Source organism: Gossypium hirsutum, chromosome A09, assembly GCF_007990345.1.
Source record: "Gossypium hirsutum isolate 1008001.06 chromosome A09, Gossypium_hirsutum_v2.1, whole genome shotgun sequence".
NCBI lineage: Eukaryota > Viridiplantae > Streptophyta > Magnoliopsida > Malvales > Malvaceae > Gossypium > Gossypium hirsutum.
The window spans coordinates 70,852,624-70,877,519 of NC_053432.1; the positions used below are offsets into that span (position 1 = coordinate 70,852,624).

At 31.0% G+C, this 24,896-nt stretch overlaps 2 protein-coding genes across 3 annotated transcripts; both read left to right on the forward strand.

The window, feature by feature from the left end:
* Positions 1-1,018: 1,018 nt before the first annotated feature.
* LOC107889544 (zinc finger CCCH domain-containing protein 30) lies at positions 1,019-4,868 on the forward strand. Its single transcript, XM_016814010.2, has 2 exons — positions 1,019-1,437; positions 2,264-4,868. Exon 2 carries the CDS (start codon positions 2,399-2,401, stop codon positions 4,484-4,486), a length of 2,088 nt encoding a protein of 695 aa, XP_016669499.1. The 5' UTR covers positions 1,019-1,437; positions 2,264-2,398; the 3' UTR covers positions 4,487-4,868.
* A 14,800-nt stretch (positions 4,869-19,668) lies between these two features.
* Positions 19,669-23,948, forward strand: LOC107889543 (uncharacterized). 2 transcript variants are annotated; one of them, XM_016814007.2, is made up of 7 exons: positions 19,669-19,788; positions 20,665-20,793; positions 20,867-21,066; positions 21,260-21,367; positions 21,538-23,012; positions 23,221-23,293; positions 23,473-23,948. In XM_016814007.2, the coding sequence occupies exons 2-7, from the start codon at positions 20,697-20,699 to the stop codon at positions 23,623-23,625; spliced, it is 2,106 nt and encodes a 701-aa protein (XP_016669496.1). In that variant the 5' UTR covers positions 19,669-19,788; positions 20,665-20,696; the 3' UTR covers positions 23,626-23,948. The 2 variants fall into 2 exon arrangements, with proteins under 2 accessions (XP_016669496.1, XP_016669498.1); XM_016814009.2 differs by having other exon boundaries at positions 21,541-23,012.
* Positions 23,949-24,896: the final 948 nt, after the last annotated feature.

Sequence of the window (24,896 nt, forward strand, 5' to 3'; positions counted from 1 at the left end):
TTGATTCAATTTTTTATTTTTATTTTTGGTATTAGTTCAACAATTTGATAAATTAAGAAAGCTTTTCAACTTAGACTTGATTGGTTGGTGAAAAAGTGAGGGAAATTTTTTGGGGTTCCTGACAGTAGAAAGAAAGAAGAAAGATGAAGTTGAAAAAAGAAAAATAAGAAAAGAAAAGGAGGGAAATAAGAAAGAAAAATAAAGGATAGGAGGATGCCACCTGGTGGCACATGATTGGCCAGCTCTGCCACATCAGCAAAAAAATTAACGCCGTTAGTGTCAGGTATCAATATAGTGGACGGAAAAAAAGTTCGGGTACCAATCTGGAAAAGAAAACCATAAGTAGTAATCTGAAAAAAGTGGACAAATTCGGATATCAATCTTATATTTAACCTTTTATATTATTATTTATTTAAAAAGGTTAAAATGTGTCATAAGTTTTTGTACTCATTATAAATTTAGAATTTAGTTCCTATACTTTTATTTCTAGAAATTTAGTCCCTCTAATTTTTAGATTTCAAAATCCAAGCTCAATTGTTAACAATGTTAAAATTATTTTGTTTAATTCAAGTTATTACAAACACTATTTTTTTAGTTATATTACTATCGAGTGAGAATTTTTTTATTTCAAAATATCATGTCAATAAATTTAATAAAAAATTGATTATGTTAATAGTTAAACCTAAATTTTAAAATTAAAAAAATAAAAAAATAAATTTCTAAAATTAAAAATATAAAAACTAAATTCAGGAAAGTATCTATGACATATTTCAACCTATTTAAAAACACTGGAAAATTTAAGTGAATTTAGGTTGAATTTTTAAGGAATTTGACATAAGGATACGGTTAAATTTATTGCAAGGCAACATAGTTTGTCTGCCGGGAGTTGTCCTCGTTAAAACACCAAAAACGAATCAATTCACGCCACGTAAAAATACAAAAATTGGATTCTATCACAAATTGACAAAAATAACCTTAACTTTAAAATTTAATGACAGGCCTCCCTGATGGAAGTGACGCGTTACTATATGATTGGTAAGGAGAATATTCAACGCTACACTCATTTAACGTCATCTCAGACTGAGTTTGCCTTTTTCATTTTTTATTTCTCATGGGCGATTTTATCTAAAGGAATTAAAGAAATTAATCGTTTTTTAATTGTTTTGGGATTTTGATTTGTAGTTTCATTTTCAATTTTTTCATGAAAGAAAAAGCGGCACTGACTTAGGAAATAGAGATGGAAAGGAGGAGGAGAAGAAGAAGAAGTAGCTGCTGTTCCTTTTCTTAAGAACTCTGTGACTTAACCCTAAAACAAATCTAATCCAAGATCAAATTGTTTTCCTTCCTTTTTGAGGCAAATATTTCAAAGACACAGTAGATCTGTAAAAGCTTCTCCTTTCTATTGGTTTCTGACAACAGAGATGGATTCTTAAACTGGTAAGGTTTTCTTTTGCTTCAGTTTTCCCCTTGTGACAAAGATCTTGGTCACGGGGTTTGGCTGTCTTGGTTTTTCTCTGCACTTTTATTTTGATTGCTTCTCAGTTAGATCTTTTATTACTTCTTTTCTGTCACTGATCCTTTGCTATTTTTTTTGAAAAAAAATATTTTTAGTGATGAGCGTTGAATGATTTATTTCAAGATCCTTCAATGATAATATAGATACTGTTTTGAAGTTTTGTTTAAAAATATTTCTACTGTTTTTTGTATTTATTTATGGTTGTACTGGGAAAAACTGATTTAAAGAAAATGGAAGAAAAGCAATCTTATTTTGTTTGATTTTCAGTTTAATAAAGCTAGGTTTATTATTATTATTATTATTATTATTATTTGCTTCTCCAAAAATACCATTGTATTTTCGTTTTCTTTCTTATTAGTTCAGGCCTTCAGCTAAACCCTATATATATATTCTTATAACTGTAGTTTCTTTTAGTGATAATAATAGCATGACCATCAAAATTTATTTTAGTGTTCTTCTACTAAGGCTGTGTGTAGTTGTAGACAATCATGTCACAAAGTCATGGAATATATGTTGTAATTTATTTATCTTCAAACTACAATATTTTGTAATTTTCTCTTTATCGTCCCCCCACTGATGATCCGTCAAGTTATCCGACTTTTGTTTTAAATTTAATTTAATGATCCACCATTATTATTTTTGGTTGAAATCTTCTTGAAATCCCAAGTGGGGCTGATTTTCTAGTTGTTTTTTTCTTCTTTTTTAATTCCAATAATATCTTACAGAATATTTGATCATTTTCCACAGGTTGATTCCAATGGGTGCTGTTTGTAAACCTAAGTTGGATTCTTTTCAAATGAAAGCATGTGCCGTGGATTAGCGTGGTTAAATTGCAGGCCACCTCCAACAACATCTAATATTTCTTTTTAAGATAGCTGAGAAATGAATCACTTGACTCTAGAAACTGAAGATACTTTTGCAAGCTTGCTTGAGCTTGCCGCTAATAATGATGTCGAGGGCTTTAAACGATCCATCCAACGTGACCCTTCTGGTGTAGATGAAGTGGGGCTGTGGTACGGTCGTCCCAAGGGCTCAAAGCAGATGGTTAACAATGAAAGAACACCTTTGATGGTTGCTGCTACATATGGTAGCATCGATGTTATTAAGCTGATCCTATCTTCATCCGATGCTGATATTAATCGTGTGTGCGGCCATGACAAAAGCACTGCACTCCACTGTGCTGCCTCTGGTGGGGCTTCAAATGCTGTTGATGTTGTGAAGCTGCTTTTAGCAGCTGGTGCCGATGCCAATTTGGTTGATGCAAATGGTCATCTTCCTATTGATGTTATTGTTGTTCCACCAAAGCTTCAACTTGTAAAATTAACTCTTGAACAACTCCTTGCCACCGAGAGTTCTGTTCTAGAGCAGAATTTAAGGGTGTCAACAGCTGTCACGAATTCGGGCTCAAATCCTCCTTCGCCCTCTCGAGAAAATGGGTCACCTACATCTGGTTTAGGTTCCCCTCAGAAGCTGAAGTCAACTAATGCTCCTTTTTCTTCCACATCAGAGAAGAAAGAATACCCAATAGACCCATCTCTTCCAGATATCAAGAACAGCATCTATTCAACTGATGAGTTCCGAATGTATTCGTTTAAGGTGCGCCCTTGTTCTCGCGCCTACTCCCATGATTGGACTGAGTGTCCATTTGTTCATCCAGGTGAGAATGCTCGAAGAAGGGATCCTAGGAAGTTCCATTACAGTTGTGTTCCTTGTCCCGATTTCCGCAAGGGGGCATGTAGACGTGGAGATATGTGTGAATATGCACATGGTGTTTTTGAATGCTGGCTACACCCTGCTCAATACCGAACCCGGCTGTGCAAGGACGGTACTAGTTGTGCAAGGAGAGTGTGTTTCTTTGCTCATACTGCTGAGGAACTCCGGCCTCTATATGTCTCCACTGGTTCTGCTGTTCTATCTCCTCGTTCAAGTACTTCTGGTGCTACAGCTATGGATTTTGCTGCAGCCTTGAGTCTGTTACCCGGATCGCCTTCTTCTGTATCCGTAATGTCTCCGTCACCTTTCACACCTCCCATGTCTCCATCTGCTAATGGCATGTCTCATTCTAATGTTGCCTGGCCACAGCCCAATGTTCCGGCCCTGCATCTTCCTGGAAGCAATCTTCAATCTAGTCGCCTCAGATCTTCTCTTAATGCAAGAGACATTCCAACTGAAGACTTCAACTTGCTGCCGGATTTTGATGTGCAGCAACAACAGCTGATAAATGAGTTATCTAGCCTCTCTCAGCCCTCTATGAGTTCTAATTCTTTAAATCGATCTGGTCGATTGAAGACTCTGACTCCATCGAATCTTGATGATCTATTTTCTGCTGAGAACTCATCTCTGCAGTACTCCGATCAAGCATTGGCTGCGGCAGTTTACTCTCCCACCCATAAGTCTGCTGTTTTAAATCAATTCCAGCAGCAGCAAAGCATGTTATCACCTATAAACACAAATTTTTCTCCTAAAAATATTGAACATCCTTTGTTGCAGGCTTCTCTATCTGGTAGGATGTCTCCACGAAACGTAGAACCTATCTCGCCAATGAGCTCTCGGGTTTCAATGTTAGTTCAACGCGAGAAGCAGCAACAGTTCCGCAGCCTAAGCTCTAGGGAGCTTGGTTCTGGCTCCTCTGCCACCGTTGGTTCCCCGGTAAATTCTTGGTGGGGATCCTCCAATGGGAAACCGGACTGGGCGGTCGATGCAGATGGCTCAGGCAAGCTTCGCAGGTCATCTTCATTTGAGCTTGGCAATGGAGACGAGCCCGATTTATCATGGGTTCAATCCCTTGTAAAAGAATCTCCCACTGAGGTCAAAGAGAAAACAGGTGTGCCTGTTTCAGGTGTAACAGTTAATGCTTCTACAGGTCTAGGTTCAAGCATGAACTCTCGAATTGATCCGGTCGATACTGCAGTGTTGGGAGCATGGATCGAGCAAATGAAGCTTGATGAGCTCGTGGCTCAGCAAAACTGAAAACCAGTTTCACTGAACCCTGAGGTAGAGATAACATAAAAAGGTTTTGGTATATAACATTTGTATTCTTTTTTTTGGGATTTTGTTGGTGATGAATGTAGAAGGGAAGCTAAACAGTAACAGCAAGTGGTGAAGGAAAGGGGGGAAAACATTCATTTTTCACCATTTATTATTACAAAGAAACAGTTAAGGAAAAAACAAAGAAGGGTTGAGGATAACCTTTGGCTATATGTTGAAAGAAATGATGCCCAAACTTGGGGTGTTTTTTACATGCAATATTTTCTGAGATTTCTGATCCTTTGATGATGACGGTGATGATGATGATGTAACATTCAACTATAGTTTATTGCTTAATTTCTATTGCAATATCTTCATTGTTACATATTACTTTCAGCAACCAGTATTAAACGTGACGTAGTTAAATCTTGTGTTTCGTGTGTTGCTGTTTCAATGGCATCAAAAATGGCATCAAATCAAAATCTTGAGGTGTCGATATTAGTAACTTTTAGCCCACCAAGAAAACTCGTTGGAGCAAGTATATTGTCATATCTTACTTTGATATTAGTACTTTTTACCTTCTCTACGGTGAGCCATCAGCTGTCTGTCTTGTAAAGTTATATGGGTGATGATCTTTTTGTCTTAAAGATTAGATTTAATGCGTACAAAAATACTAATTAAAAATGGTATTCAACAATTTAATTGTTTTAAAAATATTTTAAAAAATAGAAAAACAGAGGAAAAAAGATAGTAGTACGGTTGAAAATTCTCTATAATATAGATACAATATAAATAATTACTAAATTTGTTAAAACTTAGACTAAACTACATTAGTAGTCACTTAATTATGTTTTTTTTTAAAATTATCCAACTATGAAAAGTTACAAATTTGTCACTCAACTATTCAATTGTTTTTTTTATTCATCCAACTATTTTAGATTTTTGAATGCTTTCATTTTTATGTTAGTAAGATGGTGGCAAAAAAAAATCGAATAATTGGGCTACATTTTGTAACATTTCATAATTGGGTGACTAAAATAGAAAAAATAATAATTAAATGACTACTAACATAATTTTACGATAAAACATATTAAATGTATTGTGCTAATCTTATTGAATTTATTATATTATTTTGGTGCTTTATTAAAAATGTGATATTGGTAAACTAATTAGATTTAAGAAAAAGTTGAGTGGAGATTGCTGTCCCTCCCACCTTTGGGTGCCATTAGTTACAAATTTGTTTATTGATAATCTTCACTAAGCATGCAAAAAGTCTATCTTAAAAGAGATGAAAGTAATAAGTAAAAATGAAAAAAATATATAATGGAGAAGGCAATTTGCAATCAAATTAATTAGTGGCCATAATGATCTTCCAATGGGAATATGTTTAGGTTCTGATAGTGAATTTTTTTATTTTTTTTTATTTTTTAATATTGGAGGAGAATCATAACAAGCTGTTATTTGGTTGTTTAAAAGGATTGATTTGGACGCTCAAAGATTAAAATCAACAAAGATAAAAATAAAAATAAAAATTCTTTTAAAAAATTGCAATTTGATTTCCTTCCTATCAAATTAATAACTAACTATATAAAAAAGTTGTAAGAGAATTGCCGAAAGTTGATGATACCATGCCACCTTAAAGTATTCTCTTGTTATTTTCTTTCTTTATTCTCCCACTTAATCAAATAATACTTACATTTTTATTATTTTTTTAATGATTTTATCTCTTCTATCTTCATTCCGTCCATCATGTTAACTTTTTGATCGTTTAGGTAAAAAAAATCCCATATGTTTATTCTGTAACTTCTTGTGAAATTCTTACTTTGGCCCTTGTATGATAGTGAAATTCTCACTTTGGCCCTCCATGTGTTCACATTTGATTGACTTAAATAGTTACATGAGAACTTTTTTAACAAAAAATGGCTTATGGGCTTAAATGATGGACGAAATGAAAGTAAAAGGGGTTAAATGGCTGAAAAAATAGTAAAATGGTCAAATTGAAAATTTTACTATAATACAGGAGCCTCAATAGGTCTTAAACCAAACAAAAACTAACCCAATGGTTTTGAATTTCAGATAGGACTAAAATTTCAAATTAGAGCATAATGTTTCAGGAATTACTTATATTGTCAAATATTTCAAAATGGTCATGTAAGGGTCAAACCTTTATGAAAGTGTTAAGGGCTATTCACACACTTCACCCCTAACGTCTTTAAAATAGAACACATGATAGTTGAATTAAATATTACTTGAAAAGAAAGAGAAAAAATGAAAACATAAATTGAAACATGATATACAACATTTAAAAATCCCTTTTGGTCTTATTTGTCTATTTTAAAAGGTTTAGCCTCATTTGAGCATTTTTGAAAAATGCTTAATCCCAATGTGACTATTTTGAAACCTTTGGCCCTTATGTGAGCAACTAATAAAAAGTTGAACCCAATTTGAGTTTATAGCTTTACAAATAGGCACAAAAATAATGAAGGGTGTGTTTGATAAGATATTGAGAATTTTTGTTCTATTAAAAATGAAAATTCTAAATATTTTAATATGTTTGATAATCATATGAATTTTTCACTTAATACAAAATTTTTAGGAATAGAATATGCAAGTAGATTTGCTTATCACTTATTTTATTTTTAAAAAACATATATTTGAAATATATTTTTTAAATACAAATTTCAAATTATTATTTTTAAACTTTATTCAAAATTATTTAAAATAATATAAAATATTATATTAAGATGATTAAAATTACTATAGTAATAATCAAACAATATGATCCTATTTACTGCTTAATTTTACTAATAAACGAAATAGTTTTATAAATAAATTTACTATTTATAAATATGTCCCTTTCACTGTAACACGTTTTTCTTTCATCAATTTGCCACGTTCAGAAAGCGGTCGGCTATTAACTTAGTTCAAGGTGAGGATGAATAGGCAGCATGCGCAATGAATTATTTCTACCAAACTTTTTCAGACGCAAGGGAGGGGGGATACGAGTCACTTACTATCTGGAGTTCACACATGAATGGCAGCCATGAATGAGGAGTTAGGAGCAGCATATAGAGAGGAAGAAGTCTTTGCGGCGTTGAAGGGCATGCATACAACGAAAGCATCAGGTTTCCATGGTTTCCCAGCTTTCCTTTTTTAAAGATATTGGCATATTTGGGTACATGATGTGTGTGGTTATTGTTAGTTTTTGAACCGAGAGGTTTAATTGGTTAAGATTAATAAAACGAATATTGTGTTTATTCCTAAAATTTTGAATCCCAAGAATATGAGTCAGTTTCATCCCGTTAGTCTTTATAATGTGCTATACAAAATCATATCGAATGTGATTATAAATAAATTGCAGAAGGTGTTAAATGTTTGTATTGATGAAGCGCAAAATATTTTTGTTCCGGAAAATGTTGCCTATGACAATATTCTAATTGCCCATGAAATGTTTCACTCATTCAAGAAAAAAGCACCAACTTAATCATATGGATGTTTTGCTTTGAAATTGGACATAAGCAAAACATATGACACATTGGAGTGGGGTCTTTTGGAGAGATGATGGTTCGATTGGGTTTTAATGAGCCTCTGGTCGATCTTATTTTACATTGTGTAAAATCAGTTACTTATTAGTTATTTTTAATGGTTCGAGGGGGGAGAAATTTTGTAACACCCCTTACCTAAGAAACTCGAGTAATGAATGTTACATTTGGCATTGAACATGATTTACAATATCAAATACTTATAATTTGAACATTTATCAAGGTCACATTACACTTTTTAGAACATAATTAGACTAACAATAAAGTTAATTCTATTCCAAACTCATTTCAGGTGTCTTTTGGCCCAACTAAAAAAAAGTCAATTCTAGGTCTATATGTCTCGAGACAAAGGCTTGAATGTCTCAGGACAATGTCATGCTATTCTAGAACTTTATCTTCAAAGTTGTCTTGTGTCAAGACCAAGACATGACACTGATATTATAACTTTTTAGCTTCAAAGTTATTGTGTCTTAAGACCTGGGAGGGATAGGGGACCTTGAAAATTCTATTTTCAAACACCTCCAGGCTATACCAAAACTGTCCACGATCATTCCACACAAAAATCAAAGCTCATAAACTATGTAATGTCTCATATTTATCCTTCAAAACACATTAAACTCAAATATAAGAATAACTAGACACTTTCTTTCTTACTTCATTAATCCATCTATGTACATGTCATATTCTATACCGTGAAATTTATTTCATACCCCATTTTCCCCAAGCCTTGATGATATAATGCGATGTGTTGACGTCGCCACTTCGAATGAGAACTTTAGTTTGATCTTTCACTATGCGTTGAAAAGTAATGCATTAAGCTCTTGAAAGCTTAATAAGTACCATTGAGTTCAGATCTTATCATTTCTTTGATTTTTATTTACCATAAACATTATTACTATTATAATTCATGAATATATCTTAATAATCAATAGGTTATTTCATATTTACAAAATTCACTAATTTTATCATTCCACGAATTAACATGAATGAAACTTTTATCATAAATCCCTTACCACGACTTTTTAGCTATGCTAGACTTGTTTGAACAAGATGGATACAAGAAACATAACATGATACACAGTACAAAAATGTTGGAAACACGACACCAAAGTGCATAACAAAACATGAGGCATCGAAGTGCAATATCATGAATAACATGAGAGCGCTCGGGTTCCTGTGGCATACCAATTATATCCACAAAGTTCAACGCTTGTAACACCCTTAACCCATATCCGTCGCCGGAACAGGGATTACTGAGCATTACCAGAGTTTACAGATCAAATACAGACATTTCATATCACTTCACATTCATATACATGAAACCAATCATATTGTCCTTTATATGAGCTCTTGAGGCCCATAATACACGTTAGAATCAAGTCGGGACTAAACTAGGAACTCGGAAAATTTTTCGCAAAATATCAAAATTTTTCCAAGGTGCAGGGGACACACACCCATGTGGTTAGACTGTATGGCTCACACGGTCAAGAAATACGCCCGTGTCTTAGGCTATGTGGGCATTCGAAATAGGGGTGTTACAACACTAGTCCACATGGGCACTTGAATATAACTGAATTTACAATAATTAATCATGAATAATTTGTTCATGATTTCATTACAATTTCAGGTTTCTTTCATTCTAGTTTATTATTTAATATTACACGAATATATAATTTCGAATATTAAAATTTTCAAGAATATTTTTTTTATACTTTCGCTCCATGACTAACTACGATATTTATTCATACTAGTATTTATTTCACAATTTAGCTACACTTTTGTACTTTTTCAATTTACTCCTCATTTTCCACGATTTAAAGAACAATTGTAATTTCATTTACAATAATCACAAAAACTTTATTTAGTAAATTCTAAATTCACAATACATCTAATATTTCGTGTTCTCTACATCATTTTCATTTATCAAATAATATGTAAAACTTTCACGTACTTTTCAATTTAGTCATTTTTATCATGAATTTCAATATTAACTATCAGATAGCACTTTAATCTATTAATTCATCATAATATCTTATTTCACATGTATAATTTATATGCTCGTCGCTTTTCTTATTTAAATACATTTCACAAAGGTCACGAGTTAGTCCTTAACATCATAAACAGAGAAAATCATTTGGTTGAAAGCCGAAAAATATAAATGATTCGCTTATGTGAAAACACATATATGAATTCAATCTAAGATTTATTTCTATAAATATCACAAACCAATTGGTTCATGAATAGAAGGTGCAAACTTGGAAATGGCCTCATGTGTGCATCAACACCCATACAGACTCGATGTTTTCATGGTTGAGGCTATGGCCAGTGTTAGTGCATTGAGTTTTTCAGAGGAGTTGGGTTTTCTTCATGTAGAGATTGAGGGGGATTCTTTAACTGCTATCAAGAAATTCCGAACATCGGGGGTGGATTGCTCAACAATCAGTGCATTTGTCAAATATGGGAAAGATATTGGGAATCAATCCTTACATTGTAAGTTCTTGCATGTTCCAAGAGAGGCAAATAAAACTTGCTCGTAAAGGTCCCAAATTAGACGGGTCGGTTTACCGGATGGAAGAGACGACGACGGCTGTGATGGATGTTGTAAATGTTGATAGACGTAGGTATCAGCCTTGGTAAGTTGGATAGGTGTTGCGATTGAAGTTTCACTCGCAATCGGCATGGTTGTTAGCTAAGAAATCTGGTTGCATGTTGTTTCTTTGCCTATTTTCCTCTCTGTTTTGGAGTTCTAACAGTGGAAATAGGTTTTGGCTAAGCTGGGAGCAAAGGATAGCCTTGGTAGGGATAGCTGGGGGTTTTTTGTTTCTCGTCTTTTGGTTTTGGTGGATGGTTGTCCAGCCCAAAGGTTTTGTTTTCATTTATGTTCCCAAGTTACTTTTCCCACTTCTTTTTAATGAATCAGTTGGCACTCTTCTAAAAAAAAAAAAAGTCTCTTTCTTAAGAATAATTATCATTTTCTTAATTAGATTCCCTTTGGCATTAGTTCATTTTATAAAAATTAAATGGTAGGTATAAAATAACTTACACATATAATGGAAAATAGATAAACACCACCCTAGCTAATAATCATTTAACTCAAATATACAATCTCAATTTAGAGGGATTCTGTTGTAATTTTGAATTTATTCCTTGCAAAATTATCATTAAAATTATTAAATATATCTTTGACAAGGGTAATCAAGGGTGTCTGCTCCATTAACAATCATTCGTGAAATTTTTATGGTATCATATTTACTGACTAAGGTTTAAACACAATTTATTTCCCTTCTCACCATGGCCTCATCTTCCTCCTGCTTTATAATGTCTTTCCCTTCAGTTCACAATCAAATAATAATCAAGCTCGCTTACTCTAATTATCTTCTTTGGAAAACTTAAATTATTCCAATCATTTGCAGGCAACAAACAATTTATCACATTGACTCCAAGCCTCTTCCACCTAATGAATTTAACAATTCTCCCAACTCTAATACACAACATAGTATATTAAAGGCCAAATCGTGTTAAGTTAAATCTTTGATTGTTTTTTTGTATATATTCTCTATTAAGTTATTGGTGCCCTTGCTGTTGCTTGGTCTTGACTACAAGTCACTTATGCTTCGAGTTTTAGAGTTCAAATTCACACTCTAAAGAAATAGTCTTTAATACTTTATCTTGGGACAATGAATCCAACGCCACTTACATGGGTTGCGCCAAGAAATTGGTTGATTAGCTTATTGCACTTGATGTTTCCATCTCCGAAGATGATCTTATTGATCATATTGTGGGTGGTCTTCACCTATATTACAAACCCATCACACTTAATACTGAATCAAGGTTAACTTATATTTCCTTTGACGATTTATTTGGCTCACTCCTTCATGAAGAAATGTGGTTAAAAATTTCAAATGACTCTTAATCTTCCTATCATTGTTCACTGTAGTACTCGCCAAAGCACTACTGGTGGCACACGAGGTAAAGGCCGTGGAAATACATGTGGGGGCTATTAATCTAATTTTGGTTGTGGATGTTGTTCAACTTGTGGATGTTAACCTTCCAAACTCATTTGTTGTAATTTTCAGGGTTGAGACACATCTCCAAAAAAAAAATGTACGAGTCTCAAATCTAACAGCTATATTGATTAAGATTTTTTATTGACGATCAATTACACTTCATTTTTCATTGCACTCACCAAACTGTGGATCATCGATACTTGAGTAATACATCACTTGAATGTAATTTTTTTATTAATTATACTCATTTGAAAATGATGTTACGTGCTTGAATACATTTGAACCCATAATTTTTAAGAGATTTTAACATTAATGGTGCCAATTGAACAAATTTATCGTTATAAAATGTAAGTTGTGAAAGAAAATGTAGATATTATTTTATATATTTATATATTCTTTGCCATATAATGTATATCCATCTACGTATATAATTGATTGTATGAGTTTGGGAATCTCTAGTAAAATGAATATATAAAATATGTAGCCATTTTATACAAGGAATGCCTGTTTCATTCTTACATTAGCAAAAGGGACATAGGCCAAAAATATATGCAAAAGTTGGCCCCATACTCAATTATGAAAAGAAGGGAAAGAAAGAAAAGATTGGTGACTCGCATATTTAGGTTTTTATTTGTATTATAACCCTTTGTAAGTAATGTAGATTCAGTTTGATATGTTGATTCTTTTTGTGCCCAAAATATATGGATGCAGCCCAACTATTTATTTGTCTAAATAACAGATAATTAAATCTATTTCAAGAGGGAAGGGAAGGCTTCCTAATTCCCAAATTCAGATAGAAGCATTTTAGGTTGGTAGCATATTCAAGGAACTGATATTTTTAGTAAAAGATTGAAAATAGCACTCTAACCTTACTCAACTAATTTTTGTTTGCATCTACCTTTGGCATTTGCCATTTTCCAATAAATTCTCTTTTGATATATATAGCTTAATATTTGTTAGACCTCAAAATTTCTGTCTTTTTTTATTACATAATCATAATTTAATGTACTTTATATTTATATAGATTTTAAAAGAGATTAATACTTTATTTTGATAGTTTTTATATGGCTTTTGCGATGGGATATATATATATGTTATGTTTATACTCGTTCATGGGTCGGGTTATTTATTCAGACTCGAAGATCTACTTGAAAATTAAGAAGGGTTGAGTAAAAATGTTAGATTCGAAAAATTAGTTTGGGCAAAAAAATTAGGTCTGTTTAAAATGTGGGTCGAGCTTGAACTTTTAAGGCTCAAGTCCGGCCCAACTCATTTTAAGTTTATAATATTTTATATTATATTATATTTTATATATTATATAATTCATAACACATTAAAATAAAATAAAATATATGCTATATATATAATACTACTATAATATAAACACTAAAATAATATTAAGATTATATAAAAAATTTCAATAAATAAAAAAATATATTAAAGTACTAAATATTAAATTAAAAAAAATTAAAAAATAATATGAACGGGCTTAAAATAAATTTGAATTAGTCTTTAACAAATATTTTGGACCGACTCATGAACATCTTTAATTATTAGAACCATTTTATTTGTTTAGAAATGTTTTTTAGTGTGATTTTCCTTTTCTATTTTTATTTAGGCAAGGAATCAAAATTGCATGAATGAAAAACACGTTTGAAGTAGAAACGGTTTTCATTTTTTGAGAATCTGGCACCCTTTGTTCAGTCTTTTCCAACCCTAAACACTAAAAGCTACGATTTCTCTTTACTTTTACAACCTGAATTTTGAATTTATTTCAACATAATTTGCATGGCTGAATTCATAAATTAATCCCATCAAAGTAAGTAATAAAAAAAAGAGAAAGAAAACAATCAAATTACTCTTGAAGAAGAAAGAATGAATGAAAGAGCAGGAACTAAAACTTGAAGAGAAAGAGAGAACAATGGAGGTGGAAGACACAAAGTGAGACCTTAAAGAGTTGAACATTGAATAAGGATAAAAAGAGTGTTAAAATATGTTATAAATCTTTTTATTGCTTGTAATTTTGAAATATAGTTCCTATATTTTTATTTTTAGGAATTTTTTTATTATTTACATTTCAAATTTTAGGTTAATTTGTTAATGTTATTAATTTTTTTACATTATATTTATTGGGGAGATATTTTAAAAAATAAAAAAATTAGCTATTTAATTAAAAAAAAAAAGATGTTTTTGATGAACTCGAATTTAATAAAAGAATTTTAACAACATTAATAATTAAACTTTCATAAAATGACTAATTTCTTTAAAATAAAAGTAAAATTCTAAATTCTAAATGTGCAAAAAATATATAAACTAAACCACATTTTAAAGGGGGGCTACAAATAGGGGTGCTCGTGAGTTGCGCTGAGCAAAGTTTGGGCTAAGCTCATGCAAAATATCTAAATTAATTTTCAAGCCTAGGTTTGGCCTGACCCAAAAAGTGGTCTTACTTTTTTGTCTAAACCCGACCTAATTTAGAAAAGATAAATTCAAGCCTAACTTAACCCACCCATATTTTATTTTTTTTGAATTAATTTTTACTTAAAAATATTTTTTTTAAAATATAATACACTAAACGCACTAAGAAATGCTAAAATAAAAGTTTTGTAACATGTTACAACTATATTAAAAAGTATTTAAATAAAAAAAACACTATCACAAATATAATAAATGTTTTATTGGATTAAATATAATTTTTAAAATTTTATATTTTAGGTTAGGTTATTTAGTTGGGTAAGTTTAATGATTTTAAACTTTAATTTTAATTTAATAATATGTATTTTAAATAGCTTTTCTTCATTTTAATTTATATATCTTCTTACTACATCAATATCTATTTCATGCATTTCATTAATAACCATTTCATAAATCATTATTTCATAAATTTCATTTTTATATTTCAATTCAAAAACTTATTCTCAAGAAAATATTTATTTCTATTCATAATCAATCAATAACAATCAGTTGTTCAGTACTTTAATATAATCATTCAGTAATCATCAGTTATTCAGTAACATTAATCTTTCAATAATTATTTAAACCAACATTTTTCAATAAAAATAATTATAATTAATTCAAATTATTATATTCAATTAACTCATACACTATTTCATTATTTCCTATTCATTCTATTTTTACTTCTTATTTCCATATCTCAATTTCAATTCATAATTTCACTTTCTCATACTTTCAATAGTTCAATCGATCAAATTCATTCGATTTTCTCATTTCATTTATTCAACTAATTTCAATATCGATGATTCGATATTTAACAATTTCATGAACCTTAAGTTCATGCTTCAAATCTCATGTCTCAATTCAATTCATAATTCAACTCATAATTTTTTTCTCATATTTTTAATAGTACGATTAATCAAATTTATTTAATTTTCTCATTTCAGTTATTCATCCTATTAACAAACTCGGACCTTGGCGGATACACGAATCCAACCAACACACCAGTATTGACTCAAGGTCGAAGCATCCCTGAATACTTTCAATCCTATGACATGCTAACTATATCAGATTCAGTCCAACTAGTTAATAGGGTATTCAAATCATTTTTCTATTTCAAATTCACTTTCAATTCAATCACAATTCAATTCAAATTCACTTTTTTACTTTCTAATCAATATACAATTCAATACCAACACATATTTCAGATAAGCACATATAATTATACTTTGATTCAATTCAATCCACTTTTCAATCAATACACAATTCACATATTCACCATATTCATAATTTAATCTACTTTTATTCAATTCATATTTTCGATTCATTTTCCAATCAAGTTCAAATCACTAATCACTATTCAATTAATATACATTTCAAATAATCACATATTTTCTTTATTCAATTCATTTTGATTCAATTCAAATCACTTTTAATTTCCAATTTGTTCACATTTAATTTCAATAGCTATAAACACCTTTAAATCAATTTCATTCAAATCAATATCATTATTTCAATTACTTTCCTAAATTTATCTACCATGCATTTTAATTAAAATATAACAATTAATAATAAATAGATTTGAATTATAGTAATACAAACCCAGATCTATTCGATTACTCCTCGACAACTTTTTCTTTTCCTTTCGGTGTCGATGCTTAAGGTTCTTTGCTAGCTACGAAAATTAAAATAATTATACTACTAATTACAACACTAATTATAATAAATAATTGAATTTCTAATCAATTGCTACCTTATTCCCAATTTAATCCTAACTAATTGTACTTACTTTTCTAATTCAATTCACACTCTATTTCTATTCAAATTTCATCCATACTCAAATTTAACTATTTATTTTTCAGCATATTTTCTTAATTTCGAATTTTCCTCAATTTAGTCCCTACAACATAAAACTTATAGCTTACTTCACAATTTAATCCCTTTATCAATTCTAACTTAAAATTCTTTCAATTAAATCCCTAGTTCCATAATTTGTCCAACATTAACCCTACTTGAAAACCTATGAACTCTCAAAATATCAACTTAATTTCATCAAAACCTTGTTTTAAAACTTTTAAAACATCAAATTTGAGTAAAAATAACATAATTGGCTTACCAATTTAAACTTCAAACTTCAAATCCCTAGTTTTTCATTTTTCTTTTCTTTTTTTCTTTCCTTTCCCCTGTTTTGAATGCTCTCTGTTCTTTCTCCTTTCTTTTTCTTTTGTTTTATTCTTTTATACCTTATATATATATACTTTATTTTATTTATTTACTTAACATATATTATAATATATTTATTCTAAATATCTATTAAGTATTTAATCATATATATACAAATATACACCATCAATTCCATACAATTGTCATCATTTATTTTATTTTTCACACTACAATCTTATAATTTAGTTATTTAATTAACAATAATATAATTTAATCTAATTATCTATTACTTTAATATTAAGTAAATAAATTATTTTATAACAAGTGTACGTATATCTATTTATTACAAATGTACCAATATTTTTATTACAATTTTCATTATTCAATTTGTTTATTATACAAAAATCTCATAATTTAATTATTTATCTAATAAATATATTTTAATTTACTAATGATAAATAATAAATAATAAATATCTTATGCTTAACTAATAAGTAAATTAAATCTATAATTTACAATTGTATGCTTATTTTTAATTACACATGTATATCATTAGTATCACACATTTGGCTTCATTTTAATTTATTTAATAATAATAATACAGTTATAATACTACTACTACTAATAATAATTAAATCTACTTGCCGCTTCAACCATTGAGAAATGGTTTATTTGTGTGATCCCCCTTTCTTTTTATTAATCTATAATTAAACTTTGACCCTTAATTCAATTTAATCATTTTTCCTAATTACTCTTAATTAGGCTAAATTCACCTAATTAGAACTTAATTAGGCACACCACTAGTTTCATAAAAGTTTCTAATAATTATTTACGAACTCATTTCACTAAAACGGAGGCCCGATATTGCACTTTTTCGATGCCCGTTAATTTTGGGTCATTACATAATACTTTTACGCATCATGACAATAAGTTGTAATAAATACTTCTTATTACAATTAGCTTTTAGTCAAGAGTTAAATTCTAACTCATTTTAGAATTTCTGAATGTGTGATATATGTTCAAGTTGCTCTACCACATGCACAAAATGAGTATTCAAATAAATTTGGGAATGTATATTAATTATGAGTCTCATTCTATTATTATATGTTTCAAATGAATTGGAGATTCAATCATGACATGATTTGTGATCACTATTTGATAGTTTTCCCAACATTAGGAGGAGAAAAATAATAGTTGGATAAATAAATTACTTAGAATGAACTATCATTATTTATATCTTCGTAGAAAGTGATTTGAACCAGAAATTCAAAAACATAATTCATTTTATTAAAAGCTAACTACTAAATGCATTTACTGATATGATGAGAATAAGTATTATATACAAACTAATGTTTTGATTTAAATTGAAGTCTCAATAGGACAACTTGTTAGAATAAAATGAAAATAATGCATACCTGAAGCATGGTAGATCCATTCGATCCAAAGATGAAAATTTTCGTAAAAGAAGATAATAAATATAAATAGTCATATTGTGGAGACGGGTGTTCCTAAAGAGACCCAATATATAACTAATTATTAAAACTCTAGAAGAGATTCAAATACTTGAATCTGAAGATGAAATAGTGAAAATAAAGTGATTTCGATAAGTTATGTCAATATGATAAAATATTGAAATGTGAAAATAGAAAGTTATCAACAACAATTTTGCATGCAATATTATTATTGAAATAATGAAAAAAAATGAGAATCTTAAATAAAATTATAAAAAAATATAAACATAGAGTAATTGGCCAAAGTGGAAAGATGCAATTCAAGTAGAATTAAATTTCTGAAGTTTTTGAACCAATAGTCTAGACATCTGCCAATGAGTAGTTTTGCGGAAAAAAAGAAGAAGAAAAATGAAGTTTTTCGCTAAGTCTTGACATTGTATGAGAAGGTATAATATTCTTTTATGGTGGATGCAATAACCTTTAAATATCTTATTAGTATGACAGTTCATAAAAATTTGACAAGCACCTTATGATTGTTGTTACAATCTTTATATAAATCACTATATAGTAGAAATTTATATTAAAATTTTTGAAGGATTTAGAATGCTATAAGCATACAGAAATTCCTAGAATATTGTTCAGAACAATTGTGTAAATATTTATATAATTTGTTTTGAACATATGTATTATTATAGAATTGTCATTACCAGAGTTCTATTATGTTTGTTGTTGAAAACTCTTAAAATGATCAAAATATATTTTCCCAAAAAATTTCCTCACTCATGACTTTCACAAAAATTGGTGATATAAATCTTAGCAAATATGTTCAAATGATCATTTGGAAAGCTAACATTCAAGATTTGAATACGTAGAATATGATATATTATGTGATGTTGTCATGAGATGGAGTAAATACATGTGAAATTTTGTTCCATTGGATTTTCCTGGTTAAGTTTTTAACCAAATAGCATGTTATGCGTATTATAATTATATGTACTATTTTTCCACAAGGTTTTTATGTTAATAAGGTTTTAATGGGACATATTATCTACCAATGAACATTTAAGGATGAGCGTTATGATTATTTTATTATTAAGTAGATGTTTATTAAGGTCAAGATAAGTTTGATATACATTATGACTTTAATTTTTATTAGCAGTAAACTTTAATACCATAAATACTTCTTATGTCTATAAATATATAGATTTTGAGGAAACACTTTAAATATCCCTATTGATAAATAAATATATAAATTTTTTTATTAGTTGTTCTTTACTCTCTTTATTTCATAACATTTTTCAATTTAAAAAATATAAAAAATATAATTAATTTTTAAAAATGAAAATAAATAATATTTTTATAAACTAAATTCAACCTAATTTTTTAAGTACGAATAAAGGATTTAATAACCTATTATTATTTTATAATAGTGGATGCAAAAGGGATTATGAATAGAAGCCCAATAGTTTTGGGCTCTAAAATTTATGTCCTAATTAGATCATCTCAATAAGCCCAAATATAAGCAAGCTCGCCTCATTTTCCTCTATTTAAAATTAAAATTTAAAATGCAAATATATATATTATTTTAAATTTTTAAAATGGAAAAAAACCACCACGAGAAAGAACACATTGTTTCCCGGCACTGAAGTGATACTCTTCTCTTTGAAATATTTCAATGGATTCTTAAGGTTCTAAATTTTCTATTCATCAGCAGCATGATTGTTAGCTAAGCATTCACAATCGTACCTTTTAATTCTTTTTTATTTTCTTTTTCTTTTTTAATTTGGCAATATCTGTTAATAATAAAGAAATTCCTAAATTTATGTGTATCGGCTGATAATAATTACTTCCTGTGTTCCTCTTTCTGTTTGGTATTCTTCTTTCTTTCTTTTTTTGTTTGTTTCTTTCGATATAAGATTTCATATATTTTTCCGGATGCTGTACTTTCTAGGGTTTTGTACATTCTTAGTTCAAGTGACTTAGTTTTTTTTTTTTTTAAATATGGCTTTGAGTTTGATTTTTCATTCTTTTCAGTTAATTTAACTTTGATTTAATTTTTCGCCTAGTTATTTTATTTTTTTGGATGCTGTATTTTCTCGGTTGTTTTTTTTTTCTTTTAACATTTCTTAGTTCAAGGGACTAGGGTGCTTATTTTTCTAAAGTTTGGGTTTGACTTTGATTTTTCAGACTTTTTAGTTCATTTATCCACCACGGTAAACTATTACTCCAGCATTAGGTTAATGAAGGATTTTTCTTGAAATCTGTCCAAGTAGTTCATACCTGAGATAATTTTCTCTCCATTAATCAGGTTTATTATGTTTCATTTGTCGCTAAATTTATTTTTCATTGCGCATTTCCGCGCATAAGATTGTAAATTTAGCCAAATGTGGTTAAACACAACGATCTTCTCGTTCCTGAATGATGTCATCTTTAAAGGTTTTTTTATTATTAAAATAAAGTTTATTTATTGGTTTTCATATGTATAATTTTTCATTCTTAAAAGGTATTTTTTTGGTCTGAATTCTTATAGGGGTTCAAACTTACGAAACTCGTGTTTGTAACAGGTAAATCAAGTGCTTGCTCTTGACTTGGTCCGATGTTTCGCCCTTACTCTTATGGTCCAAGAGCTGCATGGCTTTGGATCATTGAGTACGTATCAAGCTTTCCCCAGCTAGATATTTCCATTATATCCGGTACAGACAAATACAAATCTCATGGTGTTTGTTGACTATTTTGGGTCTTTTACCTTTTTCTTTCTTCTTTCAGGTCTGATTGAAACAGCTCCAATTTTACCAGAGGACCTAGAAGAAAATACAAGTGAAAGGGTTGCTTTAAGATGCTTGGAGGAGTTATTTGGTCCTCAAAACAGTCATGGAAGTGTTGCTCCCGTTTCAAGAGCTGTTTTGAATCCTTCTGCAAGCTGCGATGATGTTCTTGATCACATACTGTATCACATACTGCAAAAGGTCAAATATAAAATACAGTCTAGTTTCAGCATTGCACTATAAATTTGGTTGTCTTGAAAGAACAATACAGTCTAGTTTCAGCATTGCACTATAAATTTGGTTGTCTTGAAAGAACAACTTTTTTTGTGTCACTCGTAAGACCTTGCTAGCTGAAATGCATGCACTGTCAGTTACAACTATCTTTCTTTACCAGGTCCCATTATCTGATCTGAAAAATGCTGGACCAGAGCTTTTGAGATGGGATGGTCACTCCTTTATTGAGCATAAAAGAGCCACCCTACCTAAATGTGCATTAGAACAGGTAAAACTGGATTCTTCTTCTTCTTCTTTTAAGTTTCTTTGTTCCTGGCTTCCTGCTGCTATGATGCGATAATGGCGTCAAGCTTCACTCCTTTTGTTTTCTCTCATCCAAGTTTCTTTTTTTTTTTCTTTCTAAATTTGTTTTTCGTTTCTTATTGACCTTTTCTGTAACAGTTGAAAGATGTTATTTTGCTGGACGATCCTTATCTTGATGGCAATGAAAATGGGCCTCCATCACGGTCTGATGACAGCAATGATGAAAATGGTAATCAAGAGGGTAACTTGATTCCACAAATTAAAAAAAATGAAGAGTTGCTTGGAAGAAATCCAATTCCGTCGAAGAGGTCTAGAGATGAGTTGGTTGCTGGAAATTCAAAGGGAATAGTCAGTGTTAACCATGGTAGTATGCAATGTGATCTTCATTTGAATGCAAAGAAGTCAAAGCTAGTTGCAAAGCCCGCTTGTACTATTCAGGCTGTTGCGGAGCTTCCAATTCACCTGCATGATGATGATGAGCAGTTGGAAGATGAATCTCAAAGGATTATGAAGGTTACTGAAATAGGGACTAATAACTTGGGAAAGGTTTCTCAGATAGGTGAGGGTAATCAAGATTTATGTGTTGCCTCAAGGACCCCTGGGCTGATTGATGCTGTTGGTCGTGTGGAATTGCTGGACAATCAGATGGAAAATGTTCAAAATGATAATACTGACATGATGGTCGAGCAAAAGCATGGAGATATAATTTGCCCAAATGTTGTTATTAACGAATCCAGTCCTGTTGAAAATGGTGCACCGGTAAAGGAATCTAGTGGTGATGTGGGTGGAAATATTGATCAAGATTTTACATCAAGTTCCCAAAATTCTATCTCCGCTGATGGGTTACAAGAAAATGTTGATCTGAATGGGGAAAAAGCTGACATGGATCATCCTTGTGTGGAACAGATATGCGAAGATGAAGATGAGATCTTTAACATTTCCTTAAAGAAGAACCTTTTCTTGAGTTCACAGCACATGGCAAGTCAAGATCCTGTTCAAAATGCTGACTGGACAGAACAAAATTCTTGTGTCAAGTGTAATCAAAATGGTCGGTTGTTGGTCTGTACTTCTAGTGGTTGCCTGCTTGCGGTTCATGAGAGCTGCTTGAATTGCCCTGCAAGATTTGATGATAAGGGCCACTTTCTTTGCCCTTTCTGTGCATGCTCTGTTTCCATCTCAAATTATCTAGAAGCTAAGAACAAGATCATCTTGGCAAGGAAGAAACTAGTTGCATTTATGGGGCTTATGGGAAAACTTATTCAGGAGCAGGGGAGGTCTTGGAATCATTCAAAATTAAATGGCAATGAAAACCTTGCTGGAATTCAGGAGAGTGGGCATCTAGGGAGAGAGCATGAACACAAACAGGAAGAACTACCAGCCAAGCTTAAAACCTCTGATGATAATCCAACCACTGAAAACACTGAAACTTTCCCCATAAATCAGGTAGAAGTTGAAGGAGATGACATACTAAAGGAAGTTGTAGGGCCTCAGATTACTGATGCAAGTCAGAAACTTGTCAATAGTGATGGAGAGGAATCATCTACCAGTGCAGATGATAAGTATATAATATCTAGTCATTCTACAAGGTCCAAAAAAAGTGAAACAAGGCAGTAAGTTCCCTTTGCGTAAATTGATAACATGCATGCATCTTCAAGCATACACACGCAAACAGGCACACACATATACACCATTTCTGACACATTTTCTTTTTTAATTTTTAACATGCTTCTGCAATCAATTTTATTATTTTTGTGGGAAGAAATGAGTTAGCCTTTGATTTGATTGATGATTAAATCTTAACAAGATTCTTATTTGTAGATCATTCTCGCCAACTCGACGATTGAGAAGAAAGAAAGCTCCATGGACGAATGACGAAGAAGAGATGCTCAGGGTAATTACTTTCTTTCATAGGTCGTAGAAGTTATAGTTGATAGTTTTGAAGTTCATATACTTGTATACTCCTGGTGTTACAAGAGTGAACTTTCTGAAATGTTTATTTACCAAGCACGTGGCTTGTAATACATGTCAAGCTTTCTTGTAAGATTTTTACTGGCTATTTTGTGCTTGCAGAAGGGAGTGCAGGAGCTTGCAAATGAGGATGGGACAGTTCCATGGAAGAGAATTTTGGAGTTTGGTACCAATGTGTTTCTTATGGATAGGACTGCAACAGACCTCAAGAATAAGTGGAGAAGTATGTGCAAGGATAGCCTGGGATGCAAATGATATGATGTCACAGCCTTGTGATTTTGCATATAAGATCATGTGATTTATATATCTCGGTTAAGTCATCTCTTTTTGTTTTAAAGGAAGTAGGTGAGTTCAATAGCTCTGTTATGATTTACTGTATTCAGGGCTACAGCATAAGTAATAGGAAGTTGGAAATGGGTTTTCCCCCTGTTTTTTGTCTTTTGTGAAATGAAATACTTGTTTGGCTTTGATGGAATTGGAAGCCAGTATTTTGAATGATGTTAGTATATATCATCTATGTACCTTTGGTTATCTCTAATGCTAAGGTATGGCTAGTTTACCTAGCTAGTTTAATCCTAGCTATCTCCAAATTTGATGTTTTACATGCATTTGATGGGGAGTGTATAAGATGTTATATATTGTAGGGTGCGGGAATTCAGCTTCACAATTCTATTCTTTGAGAACAAGAGTGTTGAAAGAATAGGGAAACTCACCCTTGCTTGCAAGATTTTAGTTGAACTTTAATCCTTAACTATTAGGTGTGAATTTATTTCCTTGCAACACGGGCTGCTGATTAAGGGTGTGGACTGGTGTATTGTTGGGACTCTGTCTGCTAGTTGTAAAAGCTCAAGGGCTTCCTCTCAGGGTTCTGTCGTTTGAGAAACAAGTAGGTTAAGGTGGCATATTACTTTACAAAAGCATACCCTAATTCTGGGCTAGAAGCCGGCTGATCCGGACATGAGTTTTTTCATGCCAGGATGGCTCAGATTGGATTTAAATAATAAAAAAGAATCTATTTAAATTTAATTATAAAATTATAATATAAAAATAGATTCTTTATTGATTTATAAAAAATAATAATACGGGTCATTGAGGTAAGCCTAACTGAATTTGGGCGTTCTACTCTTGGCTCTTAGATATGGGACTTCTTTTTCTCAGCACTAGTCCCCTATTCAAAAGGGAGGGGCGGGGGGGGGGGGGGGTGGAGTATGTCTTTCTGGAGGACCGTATTTGATTGTCAAAGATATGACCAACACTATTAATGCAAAGGGAAGGTTATGAATGCTAAGATCATATTCGGTCATGCAAAATGAGACTACATTAGTTAGATTTTTTCTTACACAATATACACATGTTTTAGTATATCCAAGAGTACCATAAAGTTTGAACTAGTCTTAATGTCAACGTTGAACTTGAAGTCTTTGTTATTATGCTAGTAACTTGATTTGTATGTATATATGTATATATATATAACATATCTACTTATACTAGTGTGAAATTAAATTACAAATTAAAAGTTAAACAAT